The sequence below is a fragment of the Leptodactylus fuscus genome, chromosome 1, assembly GCF_031893055.1.
Source record: "Leptodactylus fuscus isolate aLepFus1 chromosome 1, aLepFus1.hap2, whole genome shotgun sequence".
Classification (NCBI taxonomy): Eukaryota; Metazoa; Chordata; class Amphibia; order Anura; family Leptodactylidae; genus Leptodactylus; species Leptodactylus fuscus.
Genome location: NC_134265.1, coordinates 22,727,118 through 22,754,637, shown reverse-complemented (window position 1 = coordinate 22,754,637; position 27,520 = coordinate 22,727,118). Strand labels below are relative to the sequence as shown.

General features: G+C 45.6%; 1 protein-coding gene across 1 annotated transcript; it reads right to left on the bottom strand.

Annotated features, from left to right (window-relative positions):
• Positions 1–281: 281 nt before the first annotated feature.
• DYNAP (dynactin associated protein) lies at positions 282–27,520 on the bottom strand. The gene is made up of 9 exons (XM_075262371.1): positions 27,428–27,520; positions 24,213–24,461; positions 21,582–21,788; positions 21,262–21,492; positions 20,743–20,896; positions 5,079–5,188; positions 4,702–4,815; positions 528–674; positions 282–430 (listed from the first exon to the last, which is right to left on the bottom strand). The coding sequence occupies exons 1-9, from the start codon at positions 27,518–27,520 to the stop codon at positions 296–298; spliced, it is 1,440 nt and encodes a 479-aa protein (XP_075118472.1). The 3' UTR covers positions 282–295.

Here is a 27,520-nt window from a genome sequence, read left to right as displayed (position 1 = left end):
TGTGGCGGGGGTCAGCCATATGGGGTGTGGACGTAGTAGTCGCACACAGGATGGCGCCCATAGCATACGTCACATCACATGTGTCTCCAGCCGGGGCACTGCCATGTGTCCAAGAGAGTCCTTTGTTCCTAAGATAACATTTGATAAATACATTATAGTCCTTGACGCTTTGTCTTCCGGTTCGTCCACGTCCATACGATTCACCGCGTAATGGCGGTTTAGTCCAGGTGGAAAGCTGATACCGGTACTTGACCAGCCAGGTACGGGTAAGAGCCTGGGTGATGGGTAACAAGGTTTATGGCAAATTCACCGCTTGATCTTCTGCAAACTTTGGAATCTTCTGAAATTCTCCCTGTTTCTTTAAGAACAGCTGTGCGAGGATGTGGTCGGGGGTCGCGTGGAAATAATCATCCATGTCTAGCGTTTCCAGCTGCAGAAATACGTGAAGACATTTCGTAGGTCATACATAGGTGGCAGTAGAAAACCATAAAACATACCGTAAGATAAGACGTATAATAATACCGCACCTGGTTTCCGGTACTGAAGGCCAAAATCATGAACAGATCTTCATCACATATGCTTTTGATGTAATGCTGGGTTCCAATAGGGAAAAAAAACACATCGCCAATGTCAACCCTGAAGTCTTGGACCGGTTTGTCACCAACGATTCCAATCTGAGGAAAGGAAAATATACCCTTGAGCTTATGTATTTACAGGGAGAGTCATGGAGGCAGTACTATCTGTTTCCATGTTATGTACAGGGAGAGACATGGAGGCAGTACTATCTGTTTCTATGTTATGTACAGGGAGAGACATGGAGGCAGTACTATCTGTTTCCATTTTATATACAGGGAGAGTCATGGAGGCAGTACTATCTGTTTCCATGTTATATACAGGGAGAGTCATGGAGGCAGTACTATCTGTTTCTATATTAGGTATAGGGAGAGTCATGGAGGCAGTACTATTTGTTTCCATGTTATGTACAGGGAGAGACATGGAGGCAGTAATATCTGTTTCTATGTTATGTACAGGGAGAGACATGGAGGCAGTACTATCTGTTCCTATGTTATGTACAGGGAGAGACATGGAGGCAGTACTATCTGTTTCTATGTTATGTACAGGGAGAGTCATGGAGGCAGTACTATCTGTTCCTATGTTATGTACAGGGAGAGACATGGAGGCAGTACTATCTGTTTCTATGTTATGTACAGGGAGAGTCATGGAGGCAGTACTATCTGTTTCTATGTTATGTACAGGGAGAGTCATGGAGGCAGTACTATCTGTTCCTATGTTATGTACAGGGAGAGACATGGAGGCAGTACTATCTGTTTCTATGTTATGTACAGGGAGAGTCATGGAGGCAGTACTATCTGTTCCTATGTTATGTACAGGGAGAGACATGGAGGCAGTACTATCTGTTTCTATGTTATGTACAGGGAGAGTCATGGAGGCAGCACTATCTGTTTCTATGTTATGTACAGGGAGAGACATTGAGGCAGTACTATCTGTTTCTATGTTATGTACAGGGAGAGGCAGGAAGGCAGTACTATCTGTTCCTATGTTATGTACAGGGAGAGTCATGGAGGCAGTACTATCTGTTTTTATGTTATGTACAGGCAGAGTCATGAGGCAGTACTATCTGTTTCTATGTTATGTACAGGGAGAGACATGGAGGCAGTACTATTTGTTTCTATATTAGGTACAGGGAGAGTCATGGAAGCAGTACTATCTGTATCTATGTTATGTACAGGGAGAGACAGGAAGGCAGTACTATCTGTTTCTATGTTATGTACAGGGAGAGTCATGGAGGCAGTACTATCTGTTTCTACATTATTTACAGGGAGAGGCAGAAAGGCAGTACTATCTGTATCTATGTTATGTACAGGGAGAGTCATGGAGGCAGTACTATCTGTTCCTATGTTATGTACAGGGAGAGACATGGAGGCAGTACTATCTGTTTCTATGTTATGTACAGGGAGAGTCATGGAGGCAGTACTATCTGTTTACATGTTATGTGCAGGGAGAGACATGGAGGCAGTACTATCTGTTTCTATGTTATGTACAGGGAGAGTCATGGAGGCAGTACTATCTGTTTACATGTTATGTGCAGGGAGAGACATGGAGGCAGTACTATGTGTTTCCATGTTATATACAGGGAGAGTCATGGAGGCAGTACTATCTGTTTCTATGTTATGTACAGGGAGAGTCATGGAGGCAGTACTATCTGTATCTATGTTATGTACAGGGAGAGACAGGAAGGCAATACTATCTGTTTCTACATTATTTACAGGGAGAGGCAGAAAGGCAGTACTATCTGTTTCTATGTTATGTACAGGGAGAGTCATGGAAGCAGTACTATCTGTTTCTATGTTATGTACAGGGAGAGACATGGAGGCAGTACTATCTGTTTCTATGTTATGTACAGGGAGAGTAATGGAGGCAGTACTATCTGTTTCTATGTTATGTACAGGGAGAGTCATGGAGGCAGTACTATCTGTTCCTATGTTATGTACAGGGAGAGACATGGAGGCAGTACTATCTGTTTCTATGTTATGTACAGGGAGAGACATTGAGGAAGTACTATCTGTTTCTATGTTATGTACAGGGAGAGGCAGGAAGGCAGTACTATCTGTTCCTATGTTATGTACAGGCAGAGTCATGGAGGCAGTACTATCTGTTTCTATGTTATGTACAGGGAGAGACATGGAGGCAGTACTATCTGTTTCTATATTAGGTACAGGGAGAGTCATGGAGGCAGTACTATCTGTATCTATGTTATGTACAGGGAGAGTCATGGAGGCAGTACTATCTGTTCCTATGTTATGTACAGGGAGAGACATGGAGGCAGTACTATCTGTTTCTATGTTATGTACAGGGAGAGTCATGGAGGCAGTACTATCTGTTTACATGTTATGTGCAGGGAGAGACATGGAGGCAGTACTATCTGTTTCCATGTTATATACAGGGAGAGTCATGGAGGCAGTACTATCTGTTTCCATGTTATATACAGGGAGAGTCATGGAGGCAGTACTATCTGTTTCCATGTTATATACAGGGAGAGTCATGGAGGCAGTACTATCTGTTTCTATGTTATGTAGAGGCAGAGACATGGAGGCAGTACTATCTGTTTCCATATTATGTACAGGCAGAGTCATGGAGGCAGTACTATGTGTTTCCATGTTATGTACAGGAAGAGTCATGGAGGCAGTAATATCTGTTTCCATGTTATGTACAGGGAATGTTATGGAGGCAGTACTATCTGTTCCTATGTTATGTACAGGGAGAGTCATGGAGGCAGTACTATCTGTTCCTATGTTATGTACAGGGAGAGACATGGAGGCAGTACTATCTGTTTCTATGTTATGTACAGGGAGAGTCATTGAGGCAGTACTATCTGTTTCCATGTTATGTACAGGCAGAGTCATTGAGGCAGTACTATCTGTTTCTATGTTATGTACAGGGAGAGTCATTGAGGCAGTACTATCTGTTTCCATGTTATGTACAGGCAGAGTCATTGAGGCAGTACTATCTGTATCTATGTTATGTACAGGGAGAGACAGGAAGGCAGTACTATCTGTTTCTACATTATTTACAGGGAGAGGCAGAAAGGCAGTACTATCTGTTTCTATGTTATGTACAGGGAGAGTCATGGAAGCAGTACTATCTGTTTCTATGTTATGTACAGGGAGAGACATGGAGGCAGTACTATCTGTTTCTATGTTATGTACAGGGAGAGTAATGGAGGCAGTACTATCTGTTTCTATGTTATGTACGGGGAGAGTCATGGAGGCAGTACTATCTGTTTCTATGTTATGTACAGGGGTAGAGGCAGGCAGATAGTACTACCTTTTACTATGTTATGTACAGGGAGAAGCAGAGAGGCAGTTCTATTTGTTTCTACATTATTTACAGGGAGAGGCAGAAAGGCAGTACTATCTGTTTTTATGTACAAATTTATAACATTTCATTTTATTTACTAGGAGAGGTGGAGCGACTTAAAGGGGAGGGGCATTAAAGCAGTATCTGTGACTACATTGGCCACCATATGACACTGAAACTTTGAATACTTTGGTACTGAAACTTTAAAAACGGAATACTTTGTAACATATGATTCTCCGTATATGCACCTTCCCACCCCCACCTGTAAAGTGCTACAGAATATGTTGGCGCTATATAAATGATAATCATTATATAATCATTACTGTGTTGTATGGACACTGTGAGAAGAAGAAAGGCAAAGTGCTGGAGTCCTGCTATATCATCTCCAGATTCCTGACATATGTGTGGTTCAGGGCGGGTTTGGGTTAGGTTTCAGCCCCAGGTTTGGGTCCTCGGCTCGTTACTGGCCCATAAAGGAATGCAGAGCCTGCAATTCAGGGCTGATCCAGGAAGGGAGGAGGTGGCTGAGTCTGTCCTGTAACCCTGAGTCCGTTGAGACTAATTTGTGCTTGTGTTTTTCGCGTGGCTGGTAGTAAGACACAGGTATAGTTAGGTTAGTACTTCTGTTTAGTTAGTGCTCGGACGAGCAGGATTTGTTTTACTTTTACATTTTGCTTTGCTCATTTGTGCCTGAAGTCAAGGTTTATTTATTTTCCTGTTTCTTTCTAAATAAACCAGTTTGCTGCATATTTTGTGTCCCTGTCTTGACTGGTCGGGTCCACACCGCGGCTTCTACCGTGCTAACTCCCCCACAACACTTACCTGGCCACATCCACTGATGACGTAGCCCATCTCATGTGCATTGAAATGGAAATGTGGCTGTCTCAGACCATTTGATTTTATTCGGAGGGTGCCAAGGGTAAGGGTGTCAGCGTGCTGCAAAGCAAGACAATTTGCTTGGATAACGTATATTTTATGGATAATGTGGATTGAACCATATTCACCCTAGACCACCATGGAAAACATATAATAACCCAAAAATACCCTAGACCACTATGATTAAAGTATTATCTCCATTATCACCCCAGATCGATATTAACTTTTAACCCACTAGACCACCAGGGATATTACTAGGACTGCCTTTGTTAACCCCTGACCCACCCTATATGAAAGATGATGCCATGCAGTGTAGCACTTACAGAATTGACAGATTCACTGTAGATTTTCTCGGTATTATTAAGGCCATTCCCATTTCTGCGATATCGAGCCCACTGGATGATTCCTCCAGGGAAGACAAACTCCTTAGACCCTGAAATGTACCAAACATATCTACATGAGCTGATACACAAGCAATGGTTCCAGCGTCTATAATAATTTCCATAGTCCAAAATTAGCATTTGTCCTGGGGCCAAGGATGCATTAGGGCCCACATGGGTATTTATCCATTAACTCCCATTCAGGATGTAAGATGTTAGCGCCTCCCAGTATCATACTGGTATTGACTCCAACACTTAAAGGGCTGTTCTTATTGAGTAAAACCTTAATCATATGATTTTGTTGTGGATTCTAATCTATAACAAGCCAATTCAGTTGAAGGCCCATATTGTGGTCTTCTCGAGATAAAGTAGAATCTGAAACACGTCTGCAATAAAATCTGCATCAAAACCTACACCTAACATGTGTAAATTTGGTCACACATGCACTGAAGACGTGCAATGACTGATGTATAGTAATGTTAAATCCTTCAATATGGTCCAGTCTCATGCCCTTATTCTTCTGTCCACCTTCAAGTGTTCCTGTTAGTACTTGCGGCCCCTCGCACCCCCTGGAAATACTATTTATATGTTGTATACAATATACCGTATTTTCCGGACTATAAGGCGCACATAAAATACTTCGATTTCCTCAGAAATCGAAAGTGCGCCTTATAGTCCGGTGCGCCTTATATAAGGCTTGAAGCGGCGGCACGCGAGGAGTTAAGCGGCGGCACGCGAGGAGTTAAGTGGCGGCCGCCGACAAAGTCTGCATGCCGCTTCCATACATTACAATGGGAGCGCGCTATTCAAATAGTATTCGTTCATCTCTAACTATTTGAATAGCGCGCTCTCATTGTAATGTATGGAAGCGGCATGCAGACTTTGCCGGCGGCCGCTGCTTAAAGAGATTCTACTAGAGATGAGCGAGTACTGTTCGGATCAGCCGATCCGAACAGTACTCGCTCAACTCTAGATTCTACCATTAAAAGAACCTCTTCCCCCTAACCACGTCGGAATAGCCTTAAAAGACTATTCGTCTCTTACCTTTCCCATAGCCAGCGCCGCCTTCTCCCTGAGCTGTGTTCGCGCCTTCCGTGTCGTCTTCTTTGGGCCTCATGGATGACGCATGCGCAGTCGGCTCTGGCTGCGAGAGCCTGTTAGAGCCGACTGCGCATGCGTCATCCATGAGGCCCAAAGAAGACAGAGACGGAGCTGCGGAAGAAGGCGGCGCTGGCTATGGTAAAAAGGTAAGGAGATTATTCCGACGTGATCAAGAAGGAAGTTCTTTAACTCCTCGTGTGCCGAGCGCTTCCATTCATTTCAATGGAAGCGTACCATTGAAATGAATAGAAGCGGCTGGCACGCGGGGGGTTAAGCGGCCGCCGGCAAAGTCTGCCGGCCGCCGCTTTCAATCATATAAGGCGCACCGGACAGCGCTGCGCCTTGTAGTCCGGTGCGCCTTATATATGGACCTAGGCAGGACTATAAGGCGCTCATGGGTAATGCGCCTTATAGTCCGGTGCGCCTTATAGTCCGCAAAATACGGTAGAGTCAAGACAAATGCTGGTGACATTTCTCTACCAACTCAAAGCATACCTCCCAACTTTTGAAGAACTGAAAGAGGGACAAAATGTGTGGAGCGCGGCGCGGCAAATTTAGCCCCGCCCACTTTTGTGTTGACTCCGCCCATTCTTATTAATTTTTCATGTGCCCGCACATAGTATAATCCTCCTACATTCACCCATAAATTATATGTCCCCCCTCTATCTCTCCCCCAGTTTCATATACACCCTTCATCTGCCCCCAGTTTCATGTCCCCCCTCCATCTCTGTCCCCAGATTCATGTCCCCTCCATCTCTGTCCCCAGATTCATGTCCCCTCCATCTCTGTCCCCAGATTCATGTCCCCCCATCTCTGCCCCCAGTTTCATTTCCCCCCCATTTCTGCCCCCAGATTCATGTCCCCCCATCTCTGCTCCAAGATTCATGTCCTCTCCATCTCTGCCCCCAGATTCATGTCCCCACATCTCTGCCCCAGATTCATGTCCCCCCATCTCTGTACCCAGATTCATGTCTCCTCCATCTCTGCCCCCAGATTCATGTCCTCTCCATTTCTGCCCCCAGATTCATGTCCCCCCATCTCTGCTCCAAGATTCATGTCCTCTCCATCTCTGCCCCCAGATTCATGTCCCCACATCTCTGCCCCAGATTCATGTCCCCCCATCTCTGTACCCAGATTCATGTCTCCTCCATCTCTGCCCCCAGATTCATGTCCTCTCCATCTCTGCCCCCAGATTCATGTCCTCTCCATCTCTGCCCCCAGATTCATGTCCCCACATCTCTGCCCCCAGATTCATGTCCCCCATCTCTGCCCCCAGATTCATGTCCCCCCATCTCTGCCCCCAGATTCATGTCCCCTCCATCTCTGCCCCCAGATTCATGTCCCCTCCATCTCTGCCCCAGATTCATGTCCCCCCATCTCTGCCCCCAGATTCATGTCCCCTCCATCTCTGCCCCAGATTCATGTCCCCCCATCTCTGCTCCAAGATTCATGTCCTCTCCATCTCTGCCCCCAAATTCATGTCTCCACATCTCTGCCCCCAGATTCATGTCCCTCCGTCTCTGCCCCCAGATTCATGTCCCCACATCTCTGCCCCAGATTCATGTCCCCCATCTCTGCCCCCAGATTCATGTCCCCTCCATCTCTGCCCCCAGATTCATGTCCCCCAATCTCTGCCCCCAGATTCATGTCCCCACATCTCTGCCCCCAGTGTCATGCCGTCCTCTCCTTCATCTGCCCCCAGTTTCACGTTCCACCTCAGTGTACACATTACACTTTCCTTCTCCTCGTTCTCCCGCCGCACTCTGCGCGCCTCTCTCTCTCTCGCACACAGTTGTAGGCGCAATGTGACGTCATCACATCGCGACTACACAGCCAGTAGCCGGCGTGCAGCAGCGAAGCAAGGAGCTGAGCTGTGACAGCTCCTTGCTTTAGCAGCGTATGTGTTCAACTCAGATCTGCGTCCTCTGGACGCAGATCTGAGTTGAAATCGGGACATACCTCCCTCCAACCGGGACCGATATCAGAAATCCGAAATCATGAATGTCCCGTGGAAATCGGGACGGTTGGGAGGTATGCTTAAAGTCTTTTCATCCTTCAATAGGCTCCTCTTTGCTGATTCTGGCACAGTTGGAATTTTTTCTCTAGCACCTTCCATTCCTGAGCTGATGTTAGTTTTAGTGTCTGATACGTTAACTAGACTCTCCAATGTCTAGTGGGTGGTATCAGGCAGGAGCATGCAAGGGGGTGTGACTCAGAGCTCCAATCATAGCCTGAGCTTAGAATCCCGCCCAATCCCAGTTCTTGCCTGACACCACCCACTTGGTATTAGAGAGTCTAGTTTGAATATCAGGCACCAAAAATAGATGCACTGATTGCTCGGGAACGGTGAGAGCTAGAAAAAAAATTCCAACTGTGCCAGAATCAATGGAAAATATGTAAAGATATTGAGATGGTGGAGGTCAAACTGCTAGAACAAAGTGACATTGGAGCTGGAGTGCAGCTTTTACTAGGTTAGCTAGATTTGTTGGGAGTCTGGGAAAGTCTTATGGGAGATGTAATGATGGTCATGTTGGATGTCACCCAACTTTCCAGAAAAGATGGAGGAAATCTTGAGAATGTACACCTATATGTATGAGCTGCTTACTCCGACCATAAAGGTAAAGTAAGGAGAAACAGTTTCATCGCGCCTCACTTTTAGGTTGTTGAGGGTCAGTTTCTATACCACTGCCGCCCGTATAGAAGGTATGTCAGCATTTTCTTGAAAAATGAGACAATCTTACACGAAATAAACCAACATCTGCTTATTTTCATCAAGGAAAAGAGTAACATTCATATTTTCTAGAGATGAGCGAACACTAAAATGTTCGAGGTTCGAAATTCGATTCGAACAGCCGCTCAATGTTCGTGTGTTCGAACGGGTTTCGAACCCCATTATAGTCTATGGGGAACAGATACTCGTTAAGGGGGAAACCCAAATCCGTGTCTGGAGGGTCACCAAGTCCACTATGACACCCCAGGAAATGATGCCAACACCTCTGGAATGACACTGGGACAGCAGGGGAAGCATGTCTGGGGGCATCTAACACACCAAAGACCCTCTATTACCCCAACATCACAGCCTAACAACTACACACTTTACACACTCAATACCACCTCTCTGACAGTAGGAAAACACCTTGAAACATGTGTATTTGGCACTTGCAGTGAGGAGAGCTTGTCACCAGCAGTGAATTTGGCCCTTGTAGTAAGTTGAGGTTGGCACCAACATTTGTTTTGAAAATCAGGGTGGATTGAGCCTCTAACCAGCAGAGTTTGGGCAAATTCATGGTGGAGGGAGCCTCTAAAAACCCCAGTTTGGACCAATTCATGGTGGAGGGAGACTCTAAAAACCCCAGTTTGGACCAATTCATGGTGGAGGGAGACTCTAAAAACCCCAGTTTGGACCAATTCATGGTGGAGGGAGCCTCTAAAAACCCCAGTTTGGACCAATTCATGGTGGAGGGAGCCTCTAACCAGCCCAGTTTGGACCAATTAATGGTGGAGGGAGCCTCTAAACAGCCAAGTTTTGGGAAATTCATGGTGGAGGGAGCCTCTAACCAGCCCAGTTTGGACCAATTCATGGTGGAGGGAGCCTCTAACCAGCCCAGTTTGGACCAATTCATGGTGGAGGGAGCCTCTAAACAGCCCAGTTTGGGCAAATTCATGGTGGAGGGAGCCTCTAAAAAACCCAGTTTGGACCAATTCATGGTGGAGGGAGCCTCTAATTAGCCCAGTTTGGACCAATTAATGGTGGAGGGAGCCTCTAACCAGCCCAGTTTGGACCAATTAATGGTGGAGGGAGCCTCTAACCACCCCAGTTTGGGCAAATTCATGGTGGAGGGAGCCTCTAACCAGCCCAGTTTGGACCAATTAATGGTGGAGGGAGCCTCTAAACAGCCAAGTTTTGGGAAATTCATGGTGGAGGGAGCCTCTAACCAGCCCAGTTTGGACCAATTCATGGTGGAGGGAGCCTCTAAACAGCCCAGTTTGGGCAAATTCATGGTGGAGGGAGCCTCTAAACAGCCCAGTTTGGGCAAATTCATGGTGGAGGGAGCCTCTAACCAGCCCAGTTTGGACCAATTAATGGTGGAGGGAGCCTCTAAACAGCCAAGTTTTGGGAAATTCAAGGTGGAGGGAGCCTCTAACCAGCCCAGTTTGGACCAATTAATGGTGGAGGGAGCCTCTAACCACCCCAGTTTGGACCAATTCATGGTGGAGGGAGCCTCTAACCACCCCAGTTTGGACCAATTCATGGTGGAGGGAGCCTCTAAACAGCCCAGTTTGGGCAAATTCATGGTGGAGGGAGCCTCTAACCAGCCCAGTTTGGACCAATTAATGGTGGAGGGAGCCTCTAAACAGCCCAGTTTGGGCAAATTCATGGTGGAGGGAGCCTCTAACCAGCCCAGTTTGGACCAATTAATGGTGGAGGGAGCCTCTAAACAGCCAAGTTTTGGGAAATTCATGGTGGAGGGAGCCTCTAACCAGCCCAGTTTGGACCAATTAATGGTGGAGGGAGCCTCTAACCACCCCAGTTTGGGCAAATTCATGGTGGAGGGAGCCTCTAACCAGCCCAGTTTGGACCAATTAATGGTGGAGGGAGCCTCTAAACAGCCCAGTTTGGGCAAATTCATGGTGGAGGGAGCCTCTAAACAGCCAAGTTTTGGGAAATTCATGGTGGAGGGAGCCTCTAACCAGCCCAGTTTGGACCAATTCATGGTGGAGGGAGCCTCTAAACAGCCCAGTTTGGGCAAATTCATGGTGGAGGGAGCCTCTAAAAAACCCAGTTTGGACCAATTCATGGTGGAGGGAGCCTCTAATTAGCCCAGTTTGGACCAATTAATTGTGGAGGGAGCCTCTAACCAGCCCAGTTTGGACCAATTAATGGTGGAGGGAGCCTCTAACCACCCCAGTTTGGGCAAATTCATGGTGGAGGGAGCCTCTAACCAGCCCAGTTTGGACCAATTCATGGTGGAGGGAGCCTCTAATTAGCCCAGTTTGGACCAATTAATTGTGGAGGGAGCCTCTAACCAGCCCAGTTTGGACCAATTAATGGTGGAGGGAGCCTCTAACCACCCCAGTTTGGGCAAATTCATGGTGGAGGGAGCCTCTAACCAGCCCAGTTTGGACCAATTAATGGTGGAGGGAGCCTCTAACCAGCCCAGTTTGGACCAATTAATGGTGGAGGGAGCCTCTAACCACCCCAGTTTGGACCAATTCATGGTGGAGGGAGCCTCTAACCACCCCAGTTTGGACCAATTCATGGTGGAGGGAGCCTCTAAACAGCCCAGTTTGGGCAAATTCATGGTGGAGGGAGCCTCTAACCAGCCCAGTTTGGACCAATTAATGGTGGAGGGAGCCTCTAAACAGCCCAGTTTGGGCAAATTCATGGTGGAGGGAGCCTCTAACCAGCCCAGTTTGGACCAATTAATGGTGGAGGGAGCCTCTAACCACCCCAGTTTGGACCAATTCATGGTGGAGGGAGCCTCTAACCACCCCAGTTTGGACCAATTCATGGTGGAGGGAGCCTCTAAACAGCCCAGTTTGGGCAAATTCATGGTGGAGGGAGCCTCTAACCAGCCCAGTTTGGACCAATTAATGGTGGAGGGAGCCTCTAAACAGCCCAGTTTGGGCAAATTCATGGTGGAGGGAGCCTCTAACCAGCCCAGTTTGGACCAATTAATGGTGGAGGGAGCCTCTAAACAGCCAAGTTTTGGGAAATTCATGGTGGAGGGAGCCTCTAACCAGCCCAGTTTGGACCAATTAATGGTGGAGGGAGCCTCTAACCACCCCAGTTTGGGCAAATTCATGGTGGAGGGAGCCTCTAACCAGCCCAGTTTGGACCAATTAATGGTGGAGGGAGCCTCTAAACAGCCCAGTTTGGGCAAATTCATGGTGGAGGGAGCCTCTAAACAGCCAAGTTTTGGGAAATTCATGGTGGAGGGAGCCTCTAACCAGCCCAGTTTGGACCAATTCATGGTGGAGGGAGCCTCTAAACAGCCCAGTTTGGGCAAATTCATGGTGGAGGGAGCCTCTAAAAAACCCAGTTTGGACCAATTCATGGTGGAGGGAGCCTCTAAACAGCCCAGTTTGGGCAAATTCATGGTGGAGGGAGCCTCTAACCAGCAGAGTTGGGGGAAATCAGGGTGGAGGGAGCCTAGTATTAGCAGAATTGTGCAACGCTTATGGTGGATGAGTATGAGGATGCGGAGGAATTGGAGAGGTTGAGTACAGACATGGAGTTTCATGTTGGGGTGCTTTACACAGGTGGGCACAAAAATGACGGCTCTACCCAGTGGTGGTTCATTTTTATCAAAGTGAGCCGGTCGGCACTCTCAGCTGACAGACGGGTGCGCTTGTCAGTGATGATGCCACCGGCTGCACTGAACACCCTCTCAGATAGGACGCTGGCGGCAGGACAGGACAGCACCTCCAAGGCATATAGGGCAAGTTCAAGCCACAGGTCCAACTTCGACACCCAATACGTGTAGGGCGCAGAGGGGTCGGAGAGGACAGGGCTGTGGTCGGAAAGGTATTCCCGCAACATGCGCCTATACTTCTCACGCCTGGTGACACTAGGACCCTCCGTGGCGGCACTTTGGCGAGGGGGTGCCATCAAGGTGTCCCAGACCTTAGACAGTGTGCCCCTCGTTTGTGTGGACCGGTGAGAACTTGGTTGCCTACTGGAGGAACTGCCCTCCCTGCCGCCAACGTCACATGCTGGAAACATCTCCATCATATTCTGCACCAATTGCCTGTGGCAAGCATTGATGCGATTGGCCCTCCCCTCTACCGGAATAAAAGACGAGATGTTGTTTTTATACCGGGGGTCAAGGATAGCAAAGATCCAGTACTGGTTGTCCTCCATGATTTTGACAATACGCTTGTCGGTTGTAAAGCACCCCAACATGAACTCAGCCATGTCTGCCACAGTGTTAGTTGGCATGACTCCTCTGGCCCCACCGGAAAGTTCAATCTCCATTTCCTCCTCATCCTCCATGTCTACCCATCCGCGCTGCAACAATGGGACGATTCGAAGTTGCCCGGAAGCCTCCTGTATCACCATCACATCATCGGACAACTCTTCTTCCTCCTCCTCCTCCTCCTCCATTAAACGCAGTGAAGCGGACAGATGTGTGGACCTACTCTCCAGCTGTGACGGATCGGATGCTATCCCTAACTCCTCTGTGTGATCTGAGTTATCCCTGATGTCAATCAGGGATTCTCTCAGAACACACAAGAGCGGGATTGTAAGGCTCACCATCGCATCCTCAGAGCTCACCCTCCTTGTGGACTCCTCAAAGACCCGTAGGATGTCACAAAGGTCTCTCATCCATGGCCACTCATGGATGTGAAACTGAGGCAGCTGACTTTGTGGCACCCTAGGGTTTTGTAGCTGGTATTCCATCAAAGGTCTCTGCTGCTCAACCACTCTATTCAACATCTGAAACGTTGAGTTCCAGCGTGTGGGGACGTCGCACAAAAGCCGGTGTTGTGGCACATGCAGGCGTTGCTGGAGAGATTTTAAGCTAGCAGCGGCTACTGTCGACTTGCGAAAGTGGGCGCACATGCGCCGCACTTTCACCAGTAGCTCTGGAACATTGGGGTAGCTCTTTAGGAAACGTTGCACCACTAGGTTGAAGACGTGGGCCAGGCATGGAACATGTTGGAGTCCGGCAAGCTCCAGAGCTGCTACCAGGTTCCGGCCGTTATCACAAACGACCATGCCTGGGCCCAGGTGCAGCGGCTCAAACCATATTGCCGTCTCATCGAGGAGGGCATCCCTCACCTCGGAGGCAGTGTGCTGTCTGTCCCCCAAGCTGATCAGCTTCAGCACAGCCTGCTGACGTCTACCAACGCCAGTGCTGCAACGTTTCCAACTCGTAGCTGGGGTCAATCTAACAGCGGAGGAGGAGGCGGTGGCGGAGGAGGAGGCGGTGGCGGAGGAGGAGGCGGTAGAGGAGGAGGAGGAGGAGGGGGGTGTTCTTCTCGTGTCCCTGCCAGGAATGTTAGGCGGGGAGACGAGGTACACCGGGCCAGTTTGGGAAGCAGTCCCAGCCTCAACTACATTCACCCAGTGTGCCGTCAGTGAAATGTAGCGTCCCTGTCCGCATGCACTTGTCCACGCGTCGGTGGTCAAGTGGACCTTTGTGCAAAGCGCGGAACTAAGGGCCCGCCTGATGTTGAGTGACACGTGCTGGTGCAAGGCGGGGACGGCACACCGGGAGAAGTAGTGACGGCTAGGGACGGCATAGCGAGGTGCCGCAGTTGCCATCAGGTCCAGGAAGGCGGGAGTTTCAACAAGCCGGAACGCCAACATCTCCTGGGCCAGCAGTTTAGCGATGTTGGCGTTCAAGGCTTGCGCGTGTGGGTGGTTAGCAGTGTATTTCTGCCGCCGCTCCAATGTCTGAGAGATGGTGGGTTGTTGTAAAGAAACGCCTGATGGTGCCTTTGATGGTGCAGGAGAAGGAGATAAGACAGGACCAGGGGAGGATGAGGTAGAAGTCAACAAAGTGGCGGAGGCAGATGAAGTGGTGTCCTGGCTCGTCCTCTGGAGTGCATCGCCAGCACAGTCAGCAGTGGCAGTGGCAGAGGCAGAGGCAGAGGCAGTGGCAGTGGCGTGAACGGCAGTCGGCCTTTGTCCTGCCGTTGCTGCCTGCCACTGATTCCAGTGCTTGGATTCCAAATGACGGCGCATTGAAGTGGTGGACAGGTTGCTCTTCTCAGAGCCCCTAATCAATTTCGAGAGGCAAATTGTGCAGACAACACTATATCTGTCCTCGGCGCATTCCTTGAAAAAACTCCACACCTTCGAGAAACGTGCCCTCGAGGTGGGAGTTTTTCGGGGCTGGGTACGAACTGGAACATCTTGGGAGATTCCGGGTGTGGCCTGGCTTCGCCTAAGCTGCTGACCTCTGCCTCTGCCTCTAGCTACCCTTTTTGGTGCTGCACCTGCCTCAACATCCACACTACTTTCCCCGCTTGACATCCCCCCTGTCCAGGTCGGGTCAGTGTCCTCATCATCCACCACTTCCTCTTCCAACTCCTGTCTCATCTCCTCCTCCCGCACAATGCGCCGGTCAACTGGATGCCCTGACGGCAACTGCGTCACATCATCGTCGATGAGGGTGGGTTGCTGGTCATCCACCACCAAATCGAACGGAGATGGAGGAGACTCTAGTGTTTGAGCATCTGGATACAGATGCTCCTCTGTTAGGTTCGTGGAATCGTGACGTGGAGAGGCAGGTTGAGGGACAATGAAAGGAGCGGAGAACAGCTCTGGGGAGCAGGGACAGTTTGGGTTATTGTTCTGTAAAGCTTCGGAATTTTGGGAGGAAGGAAGACAAGACTGTTGGGTAATAGGAGGAGAGGAGGCAGAGTCTGACTGGCTGCTGGACAATGTGCTGTAAGCGTTCTCTGACAGCCATTGCAAGACCTGTTCCTGGTTCTCGGGCCTACTAAGGTTTGTACCCTGCAGTTTAGTTAATGTGGCAAGCAACCCTGGCACTGTGGAGTGGCGCAATGCTTGCTGCCCCACAGGAGTAGGCACGGGACGCCCTGTGGCTTCACTGCTACCTTGCTCCCCAGAACCATTCCCCCGACCTCGCCCACGGCCTCGTCCACGTCCCTTTCCGGGAGCCTTGCGCATTTTGAATTCCTAGTTAGAAATTGGCACTGTATACCAGTAGTAAAAATTGTGGGTGCACGTAACCCCAATATATTCTTTGAATTCCCAGTCAGACACTGGCACTATATGGCAGTAGCAAGAAATGAGGGTATTTGTATTCCCAATATACTCTTTGAATTCCCAGTCAGACAATGGCACTGTATACCAGTAGTAAAAATTGTGGGTGCACGTAACCCCAATATATTCTTTGAATTCCCAGTCAGAAACTGGCACTATATGGCAGTAGCAAGAAATGAGGGTATTTGTATTCCCAATATACTCTTTGAATTCCCAGTCAGACAATGGCACTGTATACCAGTAGTAAAAATTGTGGGTGCACGTAACCCCAATATATTCTTTGAATTCCCAGTCAGACACTGGCACTATATGGCAGTAGCAAGAAATGAGGGTATTTGTATTCCCAATATACTCTTTGAATTCCCAGTCAGACAATGGCACTGTATACCAGTAGTAAAAATTGTGGGTGCACGTAACCCCAATATATTCTTTGAATTCCCAGTCAGAAACTGGCACTATATGGCAGTAGCAAGAAATGAGGGTATTTGTATTCCCAATATACTCTTTGAATTCCCAGTCAGACAATGGCACTGTATACCAGTAGTAAAAATTGTGGGTGCACGTAACCCCAATATATTCTTTGAATTCCCAGTCAGACACTGGCACTATATGGCAGTAGCAAGAAATGAGGGTATTTGTATTCCCAATATACTCTTTGAATTCCCAGTCAGACAATGGCACTGTATACCAGTAGTAAAAATTGTGGGTGCACGTAACCCCAATATATTCTTTGAATTCCCAGTCAGAAACTGGCACTATATGGCAGTAGCAAGAAATGAGGGTATTTGTATTCCCAATATACTCTTTGAATTCCCAGTCAGACAATGGCACTGTATACCAGTAGTAAAAATTGTGGGTGCACGTAACCCCAATATATTCTTTGAATTCCCAGTCAGACACTGGCACTATATGGCAGTAGCAAGAAATGAGGGTATTTGTATTCCCAATATACTCTTTGAATTCCCAGTCAGACAATGGCACTGTATACCAGTAGTAAAAATTGTGGGTGCACGTAACCCCAATATATTCTTTGAATTCCCAGTCAGAAACTGGCACTATATGGCAGTAGCAAGAAATGAGGGTATTTGTATTCCCAATATACTCTTTGAATTCCCAGTCAGACAATGGCACTGTATACCAGTAGTAAAAATTGTGGGTGCACGTAACCCCAATATATTCTTTGAATTCCCAGTCAGACACTGGCACTATATGGCAGTAGCAAGAAATGAGGGTATTTGTATTCCCAATATACTCTTTGAATTCCCAGTCAGACAATGGCACTGTATACCAGTAGTAAAAATTGTGGGTGCACGTAACCCCAATATATTCTTTGAATTACCAGTCAGAAACTGGCACTATATGGCAGTAGCAAGAAATGAGGGTATTTATAACCCCAATATATTCTTTGAATTCCCAGTCAGACAATGGCACTGTATACCAGTAGTAAAAATTGTGGGTGCACGTAACCCCAATATATTCTTTGAATTCCCAGTCAGAAACTGGCACTATATGGCAGTAGCAAGAAATGAGGGTATTTATAACCCCAATATATTCTTTGAATTCCCAGTCAGACAATGGCACTGTATACCAGTAGTAAAAATTGTGGGTGCACGTAACCCCAATATATTCTTTGAATTCCCAGTCAGAAACTGGCACTATATGGCAGTAGCAAGAAATGAGGGTATTTGTATTCCCAATATACTCTTTGAATTCCCAGTCAGACAATGGCACTGTATACCAGTAGTAAAAATTGTGGGTGCACGTAACCCCAATATATTCTTTGAATTCCCAGTCAGACACTGGCACTATATGGCAGTAGCAAGAAATGAGGGTATTTGTATTCCCAATATACTCTTTGAATTCCCAGTCAGACAATGGCACTGTATACCAGTAGTAAAAATTGTGGGTGCACGTAACCCCAATATATTCTTTGAATTCCCAGTCAGAAACTGGCACTATATGGCAGTAGCAAGAAATGAGGGTATTTGTATTCCCAATATACTCTTTGAATTCCCAGTCAGACAATGGCACTGTATACCAGTAGTAAAAATTGTGGGTGCACGTAACCCCAATATATTCTTTGAATTCCCAGTCAGACACTGGCACTATATGGCAGTAGCAAGAAATGAGGGTATTTGTATTCCCAATATACTCTTTGAATTCCCAGTCAGACAATGGCACTGTATACCAGTAGTAAAAATTGTGGGTGCACGTAACCCCAATATATTCTTTGAATTCCCAGTCAGAAACTGGCACTATATGGCAGTAGCAAGAAATGAGGGTATTTGTATTCCCAATATACTCTTTGAATTCCCAGTCAGACAATGGCACTGTATACCAGTAGTAAAAATTGTGGGTGCACGTAACCCCAATATATTCTTTGAATTCCCAGTCAGACACTGGCACTATATGGCAGTAGCAAGAAATGAGGGTATTTGTATTCCCAATATATTCTTTGAATTCCCAGTCAGACAATGGCACTGTATACCAGTAGTAAAAATTGTGGGTGCACGTAACCCCAATATATTCTTTGAATTACCAGTCAGAAACTGGCACTATATGGCAGTAGCAAGAAATGAGGGTATTTGTATTCCCAATATATTCTTTGAATTCCCAGTCAGACAATGGCACTGTATACCAGTAGTAAAAATTGTGGGTGTATATAGCCCCAATTCTATTGCTAGGGGACTTGCAGGGTATTTCTGGGGTGAAGGTGGGGGGGCACACCGTTGGAACGGGTATCGGGGTATATATCGGGTATACGGGAATACACTGACAGTGTATTCCATTCAGGATCCTGGGAAAGCTGGGTTGCGGCGATTGAGCCCGTCAGTGCCACGTTACACTGACAAGCTTCTCCCTGGAATTTAGCTCTTACAAGAGCTGTTGGTTGTCTTCTCCTTCCTATCCTAGCCTGTCCCTGCCTACCCAGAATCTAAGCCCTAGCTAGCTGGACGGAAACCTCCGTCCTCGGTGAATTGCAAGCTCAGAATGACGCGAAGCTGGGCGTCGCTGTTCTTTTAAATTAGAGGTCACATGTTTTCGGCAGCCAATGGGTTTTGCCTACTTTTTTCAACGTCACCGGTGTCGTAGTTCCTGTCCCACCTACCCTGCGCTGTTATTGGAGCAAAAAAGGCGCCAGGGAAGGTGGGAGGGGAATCGAGTAATGGCGCACTTTACCACGCGGTGTTCGATTCGATTCGAACATGCCGAACAGCCTAATATCCGATCGAACATGAGTTCGATAGAACACTGTTCGCTCATCTCTAATATTTTCCAAGAAATGTATCCGCAGCTCCGGAAAGAAAATATTACAACACGTTACCTCGACCTCAGAGAGTCTCAAGAACATTTCCATGTATAATCCATAACCTTGTATGCCTTGTCTTAGATATAGGGCAGGAATAATAGCTAAAGCACCCATTGTCATACACCCTGTAGGGTATACTGAATTAATAGAGGGGGGTCTTCTGTTCAGGGTCTACATCTCTTGTCCAGAATGGAGAGCAGTTATAAAGATTGTCTCTCGCTCCAGAGTACCCGACCTGTCCTGAGCTACACAGACAGCCCACAGACTCCATACATATTGTAGATGCCAGTCTGAAGTGGGCACTATTGCTTGGTGGCAGTGACGTAACTACCGGGGTAGTGGCTGCCACAGGACCCAGGACATTAGGGGCACGGCGACAGCCACTTCTGCTGCGGTTTTTCTTCTCTTAATAGGCCGTTATCGACTGGAGTTACTCCAGACAGTAAGGGGCCCTATTTACTTACCGATCCTGGCAGTGGCACGGGCCCCACAAACATCATTATTATACTCAGGGGTCTTTTCAGACCCCCGAGTATAATGATCGGAGTCCTGGGAGAGGTAAGGGAACATAAAAAACACTGCTACTTACCTCTCCGGGCAGGCTTCGGGCCTATTTCTGTGACGCTTCCTGACGTCACATGACCGGGGCCTGCGTCCTGGGTCATGTGACGTCCCGAACGTCATTGAAGATGGCCGACACCACCGAGGAGTGCAGGGGAGCCAGGGATAGGTAAGTAACGTTGTTTTTATGTTGGTAACCCCCTTTGGTCTCCAATTATTGTACTCTGGGGTCTGAAAAGACTTCAGAGTATAATAATTGTTCATGGGTGTCCACAGTGGGGCATAATACTGTGTGCAAGGACCACTATGGGGCATAATACTGTGTGTAGGGGCCACTATGGGGTATAATACTGTGTGCAGGGGCCACTATGGGACATAATACTGTGTGCAGGGGCCACTATAGGACATAATACAGTGTGTAGGGGTCACTATGGTACATAATAGTGTGTGCAGGGGCCACTATGGGGCATAATACTGTGTGCAGGGGCCACTATAGGACATAATACAGTGTGTAGGGGTCACTATGGTACATAATAGTGTGTGCAGGGGCCACTATGAGGCAGGGGGAAGTCGGTCAGGGTCTTCGGCAGGTGTCAGTCGGGGGGAGGGGGGTATGTCAAAAGTTCGCCACGAGGTCCTAGTTACGTTCCTAGTTACGCTAGTATTATTCCTCAGACATTGAACGTCACCCTCTATTATAATGGGGTCAAAGGGACATATTCTGAGAAAGGAGAGTATGGTCGCAGTAAAGAGTAATGTATCTATGGAGGCAATACAGAGTCATAGTCTAGGATGGAACGCTAGCACTTCAGGTACCAGTCAGGTGTGCAGAATCATCCTGTCCTCCCCATAGTGCATATATCATACAACTAATATAGGACCATAGTATATACCTTTCAAGTCGTAGAAATACTTCCAGACATCGGTGTAATTCGACTGGACATAGCTGGCATTTTGGATCAGTTCCACCAAGTTTTTGGGGAGATTTACTGCTTGATCTTCTTTTGGTTTCTTAAAGGTTCTGATAAAGTTTACGCCACCTTCTGGCTGTAAAACGTGGAAAAAATGAGATATTAATATAAGTTATTAACTAATGTGCTCATTTGTATTACATACACACAGTAGCTGTGGCTTAAAGGGGTTAGCACTGAGGCCGATAAGCGTCACCTCAAGGAAACGACTTAAAAGCAACGTGTCACCATTTTTTCCATTTATTCATTAAAATCAGATAATTAAATCTTTGCCTTTTTCTCCTAATTTGTTCTTATTTTTTTCATTGTAGATTTTTTATTTTATTATTATTAGATTTTATTTTCTGTCCATGATTATGGGGGCGGCCATCTTGCCTGAGCTTCTCCTCTGCTCTGTTATCAGCATTTGGGGGTTTTCTTGGTGTCAAGTTCGCGACTGACCTTTAATGACCTGGAGGCGATATCTTCTGGTGTCATGTAAAAAGCGTCATCTACATCCATAGTGCTGAGCTCATCATGTGTAGTGAAGAAGAGGACGAAAAGACAATCTTCATCTCCCACATTCTTCACCCAGTGTAGCGTGTTCTTGGGGAAGAAGATGACCTGGCCGGCTGTAACGTTGTAGGTGGTGACAACGCCACCGTCGTCTACTACACCAATCCAAGCCTTACCCTACAAAGGCAAAGATCCAACATGCATGTCTTTAAGGGATACACCATAAGTAGCTGCCATGATGATGACATAGACTGTATTCTCCTTACCTGCAGCAGGAAGCCATGTTCGTTGGCATTGAAATGCCAGTGCGGGGCCCTCAGGCCTTTACTGACGATCTTTAGTGTCCCTACAGTCATTTTGGATTGATGTCGATTGATGCTGACACCAAACTGCATCTCCTTGTCATTGGTGTAGTCTTTGGGGTCATTTCTGTAGCGGGCCCACTGGATCTCTCCACCTTCAAATGCAAAAACCTGGAAAATGAAAACCCTAAATATTAGATGATGTACGGTCAAGGGACAGAATATCAGGCATGGTCCCTGTAGTCCTTGAGACTGGCTGTTTCCAAAGGGAGGTGTGAACATGCGCATTTATACAAGCAACACAACCTGGAAGGGGCCGAAGGGTCTAACCACCCATGTTTGTAAGGATGGGAATGGAAAGAGCCACCATGTATTTGGCCATGTGCAACCCAAGAAAGAAAGGAGGAGGAAAAAGAAAGAAAATTTGTAATAAGGAGAGAAATGAGAGAGAGAGAAAGGAAGGAAGGAAGGAAGGAAGGAAGGAAGGAAGGAAGGAAGGAAGGAAGGAAGGAAGGAAGGAAGGAAGGAAGAGGAAGAGAAAGAAATAATGAAGGAAGACAGGAAAAGAAAGAAGGTAGGGAGAGAGAGAAGGAAAGAAATAAAGGAAGGGGGAAAAGTAAGAAATAAGGAAGGAAAAGAAATTAAGAAGGAAGAAAAAGAAAAAAGAAAGAAAGAAAGAAAGAAAGAAAGAAAGAAAGAAAGAAAGGAAGGAAGGAAGGAAGGAAGGAAGGAAGATAAAGAAAAAAGATTAAAAAGGAAGGAAAGAAAGGATGGAAGGAAGAAAGGAAAGGAATGAAAGAAAGAAAGTAAGAAGGAAAGAAAGAAAGATAGAAAGAAAAAATGGAAAAGAAGGAAGGAAAAGGAAAAGAAAGAAGGAAGGAAAAGGATGGATAGAAAGAAAGATCAAAAAAGGAAGAAAGAGGGAACATTAGATGAGTATTAGAAAAGAAAAAGAAGGAAATAGAGGGAACGAAAGAAAAAGAAAGGTGGACAGGAAAGGAAAAAGAAAAACAGTCTGATTCCAGAAGGGAGGAATGAGGACCAATGGAAAAAAAAAAATGTCAGGCACCAGCTTGTAAGCACATTGGCCACAGGCCTGGCTGGTCCAGCATTACATTACATTACATTGCAGCTCTTGTACCCGGATTTAGTAAATTATTTCCATTACTGCTCAGGTTTTTATTTACTTCATCAATGCCCCAAATACTAAAAAGTCCGGCCATCCTCTATGAAAGCTGACATGTGCAGGACTTTTCCAGGAAGCTCAGGGAAGACTTTTGCAATCTATCGTACCTTGGTGGCAGTGAAATAACAGGTTCAGGCTCCATGTAAGTTATCTGAGACAAATGTTTTTGTAAGTCAGTGAAATAACATTACACAGGTTTGTACGAGGACAACGAACATTGAGAAAGCAGCCGGCGTTTCCTTAGGTTATGACATAATGTTTCTCAAGCCTAGACCAGGAGAGACCTGCGAGGCTGTCATCTACACGGAGAGGAAAAAGAGAAAGCAAAAGAGAGGGAATAACGAAAGAGAGCAGAAAAGAAAGTAAGAAAGAAGAGAAGAAGGAAGAAAGAAAAAAGTAGGGAAAAGAGAAGAAGAAAGTAGCAAAAGACAGAAAGATAGATACAAAAGGAAAGTAAGAAGATAAACAAGAAGAAAAAGTAAAGAAAGAATGAAAGGAGGGAAGAGGAAAGAAAGGAAGGAAGGAAAAAGAAATAGAGAAAAAGAAAAGAAGGAAGGGGGAAGGATAGAAAAGCAAGGGAGGAAAGAAGGAAGGAAGGAGAAAGGAAGGAAGAAAGAAGGAAAGAAAGGAAGTAAGGAAGGAAGAAGAAAAGAGAGAGAGAGAAAGAAAGAAAGAAAGAAAGAAAGAAAGAAAAGGAAGGGAGGAAAGAAGGAAGGAAGGAAGGAAGGAAGGAAGGAAGGAAGGAAGGAAGGAAGGAAGGAAGGAAGGAAGGAAGGAAGGAGAAAGAAAATAAGAAAGAAAAGGAAGGGAGGAAAGAAGGAAGGAGAAAGAAAAAAACGGGAGTTAAAAAAAATGAAGAAGGAAAGAAGGAGAAAAAGAAAGAAGCAAAGAAATAAAAAGAGAAAGATAAAATAAAGATTAAAAATGGGAAAAAAGAAGAGGAAAAGGGGAAGAAAGAAACATAGTAAATAAGTAATAAAGCAGAAAGAGAAAGAAGTTAATAAAAAAAAGAAGGGAAGAGAGTAAAAGAAAAGAATGAAACAAAAGAAATAAAATGTCACTGTTAAACATATGAGAGTGACAACGAGTCTGGAATGTATTGTCTATGGACATATCTGGAATATAATGAAGTCTTTGATGTTCCTCAGCCCAGGCCCAGGCAGATAAGATTATGTGTCCTATGTCCCATTCCCTAGTAGATGGGTCGGGGTCTTTTGTCAGTTACTTGAGGCGAGACACCCTCTATAATTTCACTTCTTGTTCTCAGAAGGTAGATGAAGACTGTGTAGAACAGATTCTGTAGTAGGTTTCATCCATATCTTCAAAATACAACCCCTAAGCCACCATTACTTCCAAAATGGTTCCTGTTAGACGTTGTTGCCCCCTCAGTCTCCAGATTGTCTCCTTACCTTGGACTTAGTGAGTTGACTCATGAAGTAGAAGCGTGGCTCGGCGACAGTATTGGTGTTATTACTGGAGGCCTGTGGAGGGTCTTTGCCTATGTCCGGGGCTGACGGATTCATGACCAGCTCAGATGTTCTTTGGTAATGACCCAGATAAACCAGACACAGAATCAGCACTCCAATGGCGGTGGTTATGAGACAGGCCAGAAAGCAGACCAAGAAAATTCTCATCAGAGAACAAGACTTCTTCTCATCCTGCTGGAAGAACATAGAGACATCCATAATACTTGGCTAGAGTCCTTGTATGTCATGTTACTTTGGTGCCCCCCACTCATACTGTGAATTCAGTAGAACGCCCACCACCTTCAGCATTAAATGACAAACTGACACCTCCTACTTAAAGGAATTGTCTAGGATTAGAAAAACATGACGGCTTTCTTTCAGAAACAGCATCACACCTGTCCAAAGGTTGTGGAATTGAGTGGATAAGGATGAGCTGCAATACCACATCCAACCTGCATACAAGTGTGGCGCTGTTTTTGGAAGGCCATGTTTTTGTAATCCTGGACAACCCTTTTACTCAGCCTGAGCATGTTTATAATGTTGGTAAGACAACAGTTATCGCAAGTGTTCAGATTTAGTAACATGTCAGACGATAATACAGTGTCAAGTATCCACTCATGTTACAACAAGGATGATGACTCAGTTTCTTACTGTACATGAGAAAAGGTAGGAGGGGGATGCAGCTGCAGTACCCCATCTGTAACAGCATGAGGCACAAAAGTTATAGGGAGACATTTGATTGGCTCAAAACACACAGCATAGTGCCTGCAAGTTCTCTGTAAATTTTCAGGAACCTTGTTAGCCACTAAAAACAGACAAACACAGAAGGGTAGGAGGGGGATGTAGCTGCAGTACCCCACAGGTGTTACAGCATGAAGAAGCAAGATCTGACTGGTGTAGAGCACACAGCACAGCACTTACAGGCACTTCAAATGTTCAGGAACCTCCTCAGTCACCAAAAAAAATCCATCTAGCATAAAACTGAAAACAGAGAAGAAAAGGAGGAGGGGGATGCAGCTGCAGTACCCCATTTAGGTCTAACAGAAAGAGGTAAGAAGGTAAAGGGGAGACATCTGATTGTCACAGAACACACACAATAGAGCTTACAAGATTTCTAAAATTTTCAGGAATGTCTTCAGCCACCAAGAATCCATCTAGTGTAAAACAGAACCCAAGGAGGAAGGGTAGGAGGGGGATGTAGCTGCAGTATCCTACTTAGGTGTAACAGCATGAAGGGGAAACATCTGATTGGTGCAGAGCACACCAAACAAGGCTTACAAGCTCTGCAAATTTTCAGGAACCTCCCCAAACACCAAAAATCCATCTAGTGTAAAACTGGACACATGGAGGAGGGATAGGAGGGGGATGTAGCTGCAGTACTACAATTAAGTATAACAGAAGGAGGCAAGAAGGTGAAGGGGCCAATCTCATGATCAATCTGTATCGCACCAGGACCTCCATGCTTTAAGGATTCCCACAAGAACCGCTCAGCCCCGGTTTCAGTATAATAGGCCATCATGCTTTCTTGGCAGCTTCTAAGTTAATTAAAGAACATTACAGTCTTAAGCTTGTTACCAAGATTGTCTTATAGGACAATAAACAAAAGGGATGATACATATAACCAAAACGTTATTAATGCAATACCCCCTGCACACAATACTGACACTGTAGATGTCTTCTGGCGCCGTCTGTAACCTTTATTATTTCCGGAGAAGACGTCTATGACATGTCTAATACGTCTGATAGACCAGAGCGCTGCACTAGGATAATGGGGCAGATATGGCGAAGACCCTGAACACCTAGACCAGGCAGTGTAAGGGCACATGCACACGGTGCAGATTACGTGTGGATATGCTGCATGGATTTGCATATGGAGAATCCGCAGCCTGATACAGTCACATTAACATCTGCAGCATGGCAATAGTTTGTGCAGATTTCATCTATTTGAGTGAGAGGGATGACAATGGCTATAAAATCTTCAATAAATCCAAGACAAAATCCGTAGGTAGAATTGGTGAAGATTTTAGTGTGGATATCGGTGCAGAAAATCTGGAGAATACACTTTCATGTGTCATGTAGGCTGAAGAGTCGCCAAAAGAATCACAGTGATAGATAGATAGATAGATAGATAGATAGATAGATAGATAGATAGATAGGGAGATAGATAGATAGATAGATAGATAGATAGATAGATAGATAGGAGATAGATAGATAGATAGATAGATAGGAGACAGATAGATAGATAGATAGATAGATAGATAGATAGGAGATAGATAGATAGATAGATAGATAGATAGATAGGAGATAGATAGATAGATAGATAGATAGATAGATAGGAGACAGATAGATAGATAGATAGATAGATAGATAGGAGACAGATAGATAGATAGATAGAAGATAGATAGATAGATAGATAGATAGATAGATAGATAGGAGACAGATAGATAGATAGATAGATAGATAGATAGATAGATAGGAGATAGATAGATAGATAGATAGATAGATAGATAGATAGGAGACAGATAGATAGATAGATAGATAGATAGATAGATAGATAGGAGATAGATAGATAGATAGATAGATAGATAGATAGATAGGAGATAGATAGATAGATAGATAGATAATAGATAGATAGATAGATAGATAGATAGATAGATAGATAGGAGATACATAGATAGGGAGATAGATAGATAGATAGATAGATAGATAGATAGATAGATAGATAGATAGGAGATAGATAGATAGGAGACAGATAGATAGATAGATAGATAGATAGATAGATAGATAGATAGGAGATAGATAGATAGATAGATAGATAGATAGATAGATAGATAGGAGATAGATAGATAGATAGATAGATAGGAGATAGATAGATAGATAGATAGATAGATAGATAATAGATAGATGATAGATAGATAGATAGATAGATAGATAGATAGATAGACTGATAATTCTAAGCTATGCATCATGATAGATTAGGCAGATATACATAGAGAAAGAAAGAAAGAAAGAAAGAAAGAAAGAAAGAAAGAAAGAAAGAAAGAAAGAAAGAAAGAAAGAAAGAAAGAAAGAAAGAAAGAAAGAAAGAAAGAAAGAAAGAAAGAAAGAAAGAAATGGACTACGAGATAAAACCCTTGGCTGGATGTTTTGGTACTTACATGCTTACACACATAATAGGTTTTCTGCAGCACTTTATTGGAGTGGTTTCTCTCCAGTCCATGTTCTTGCAGCTCAAAGCTTGGGTTGTCCAT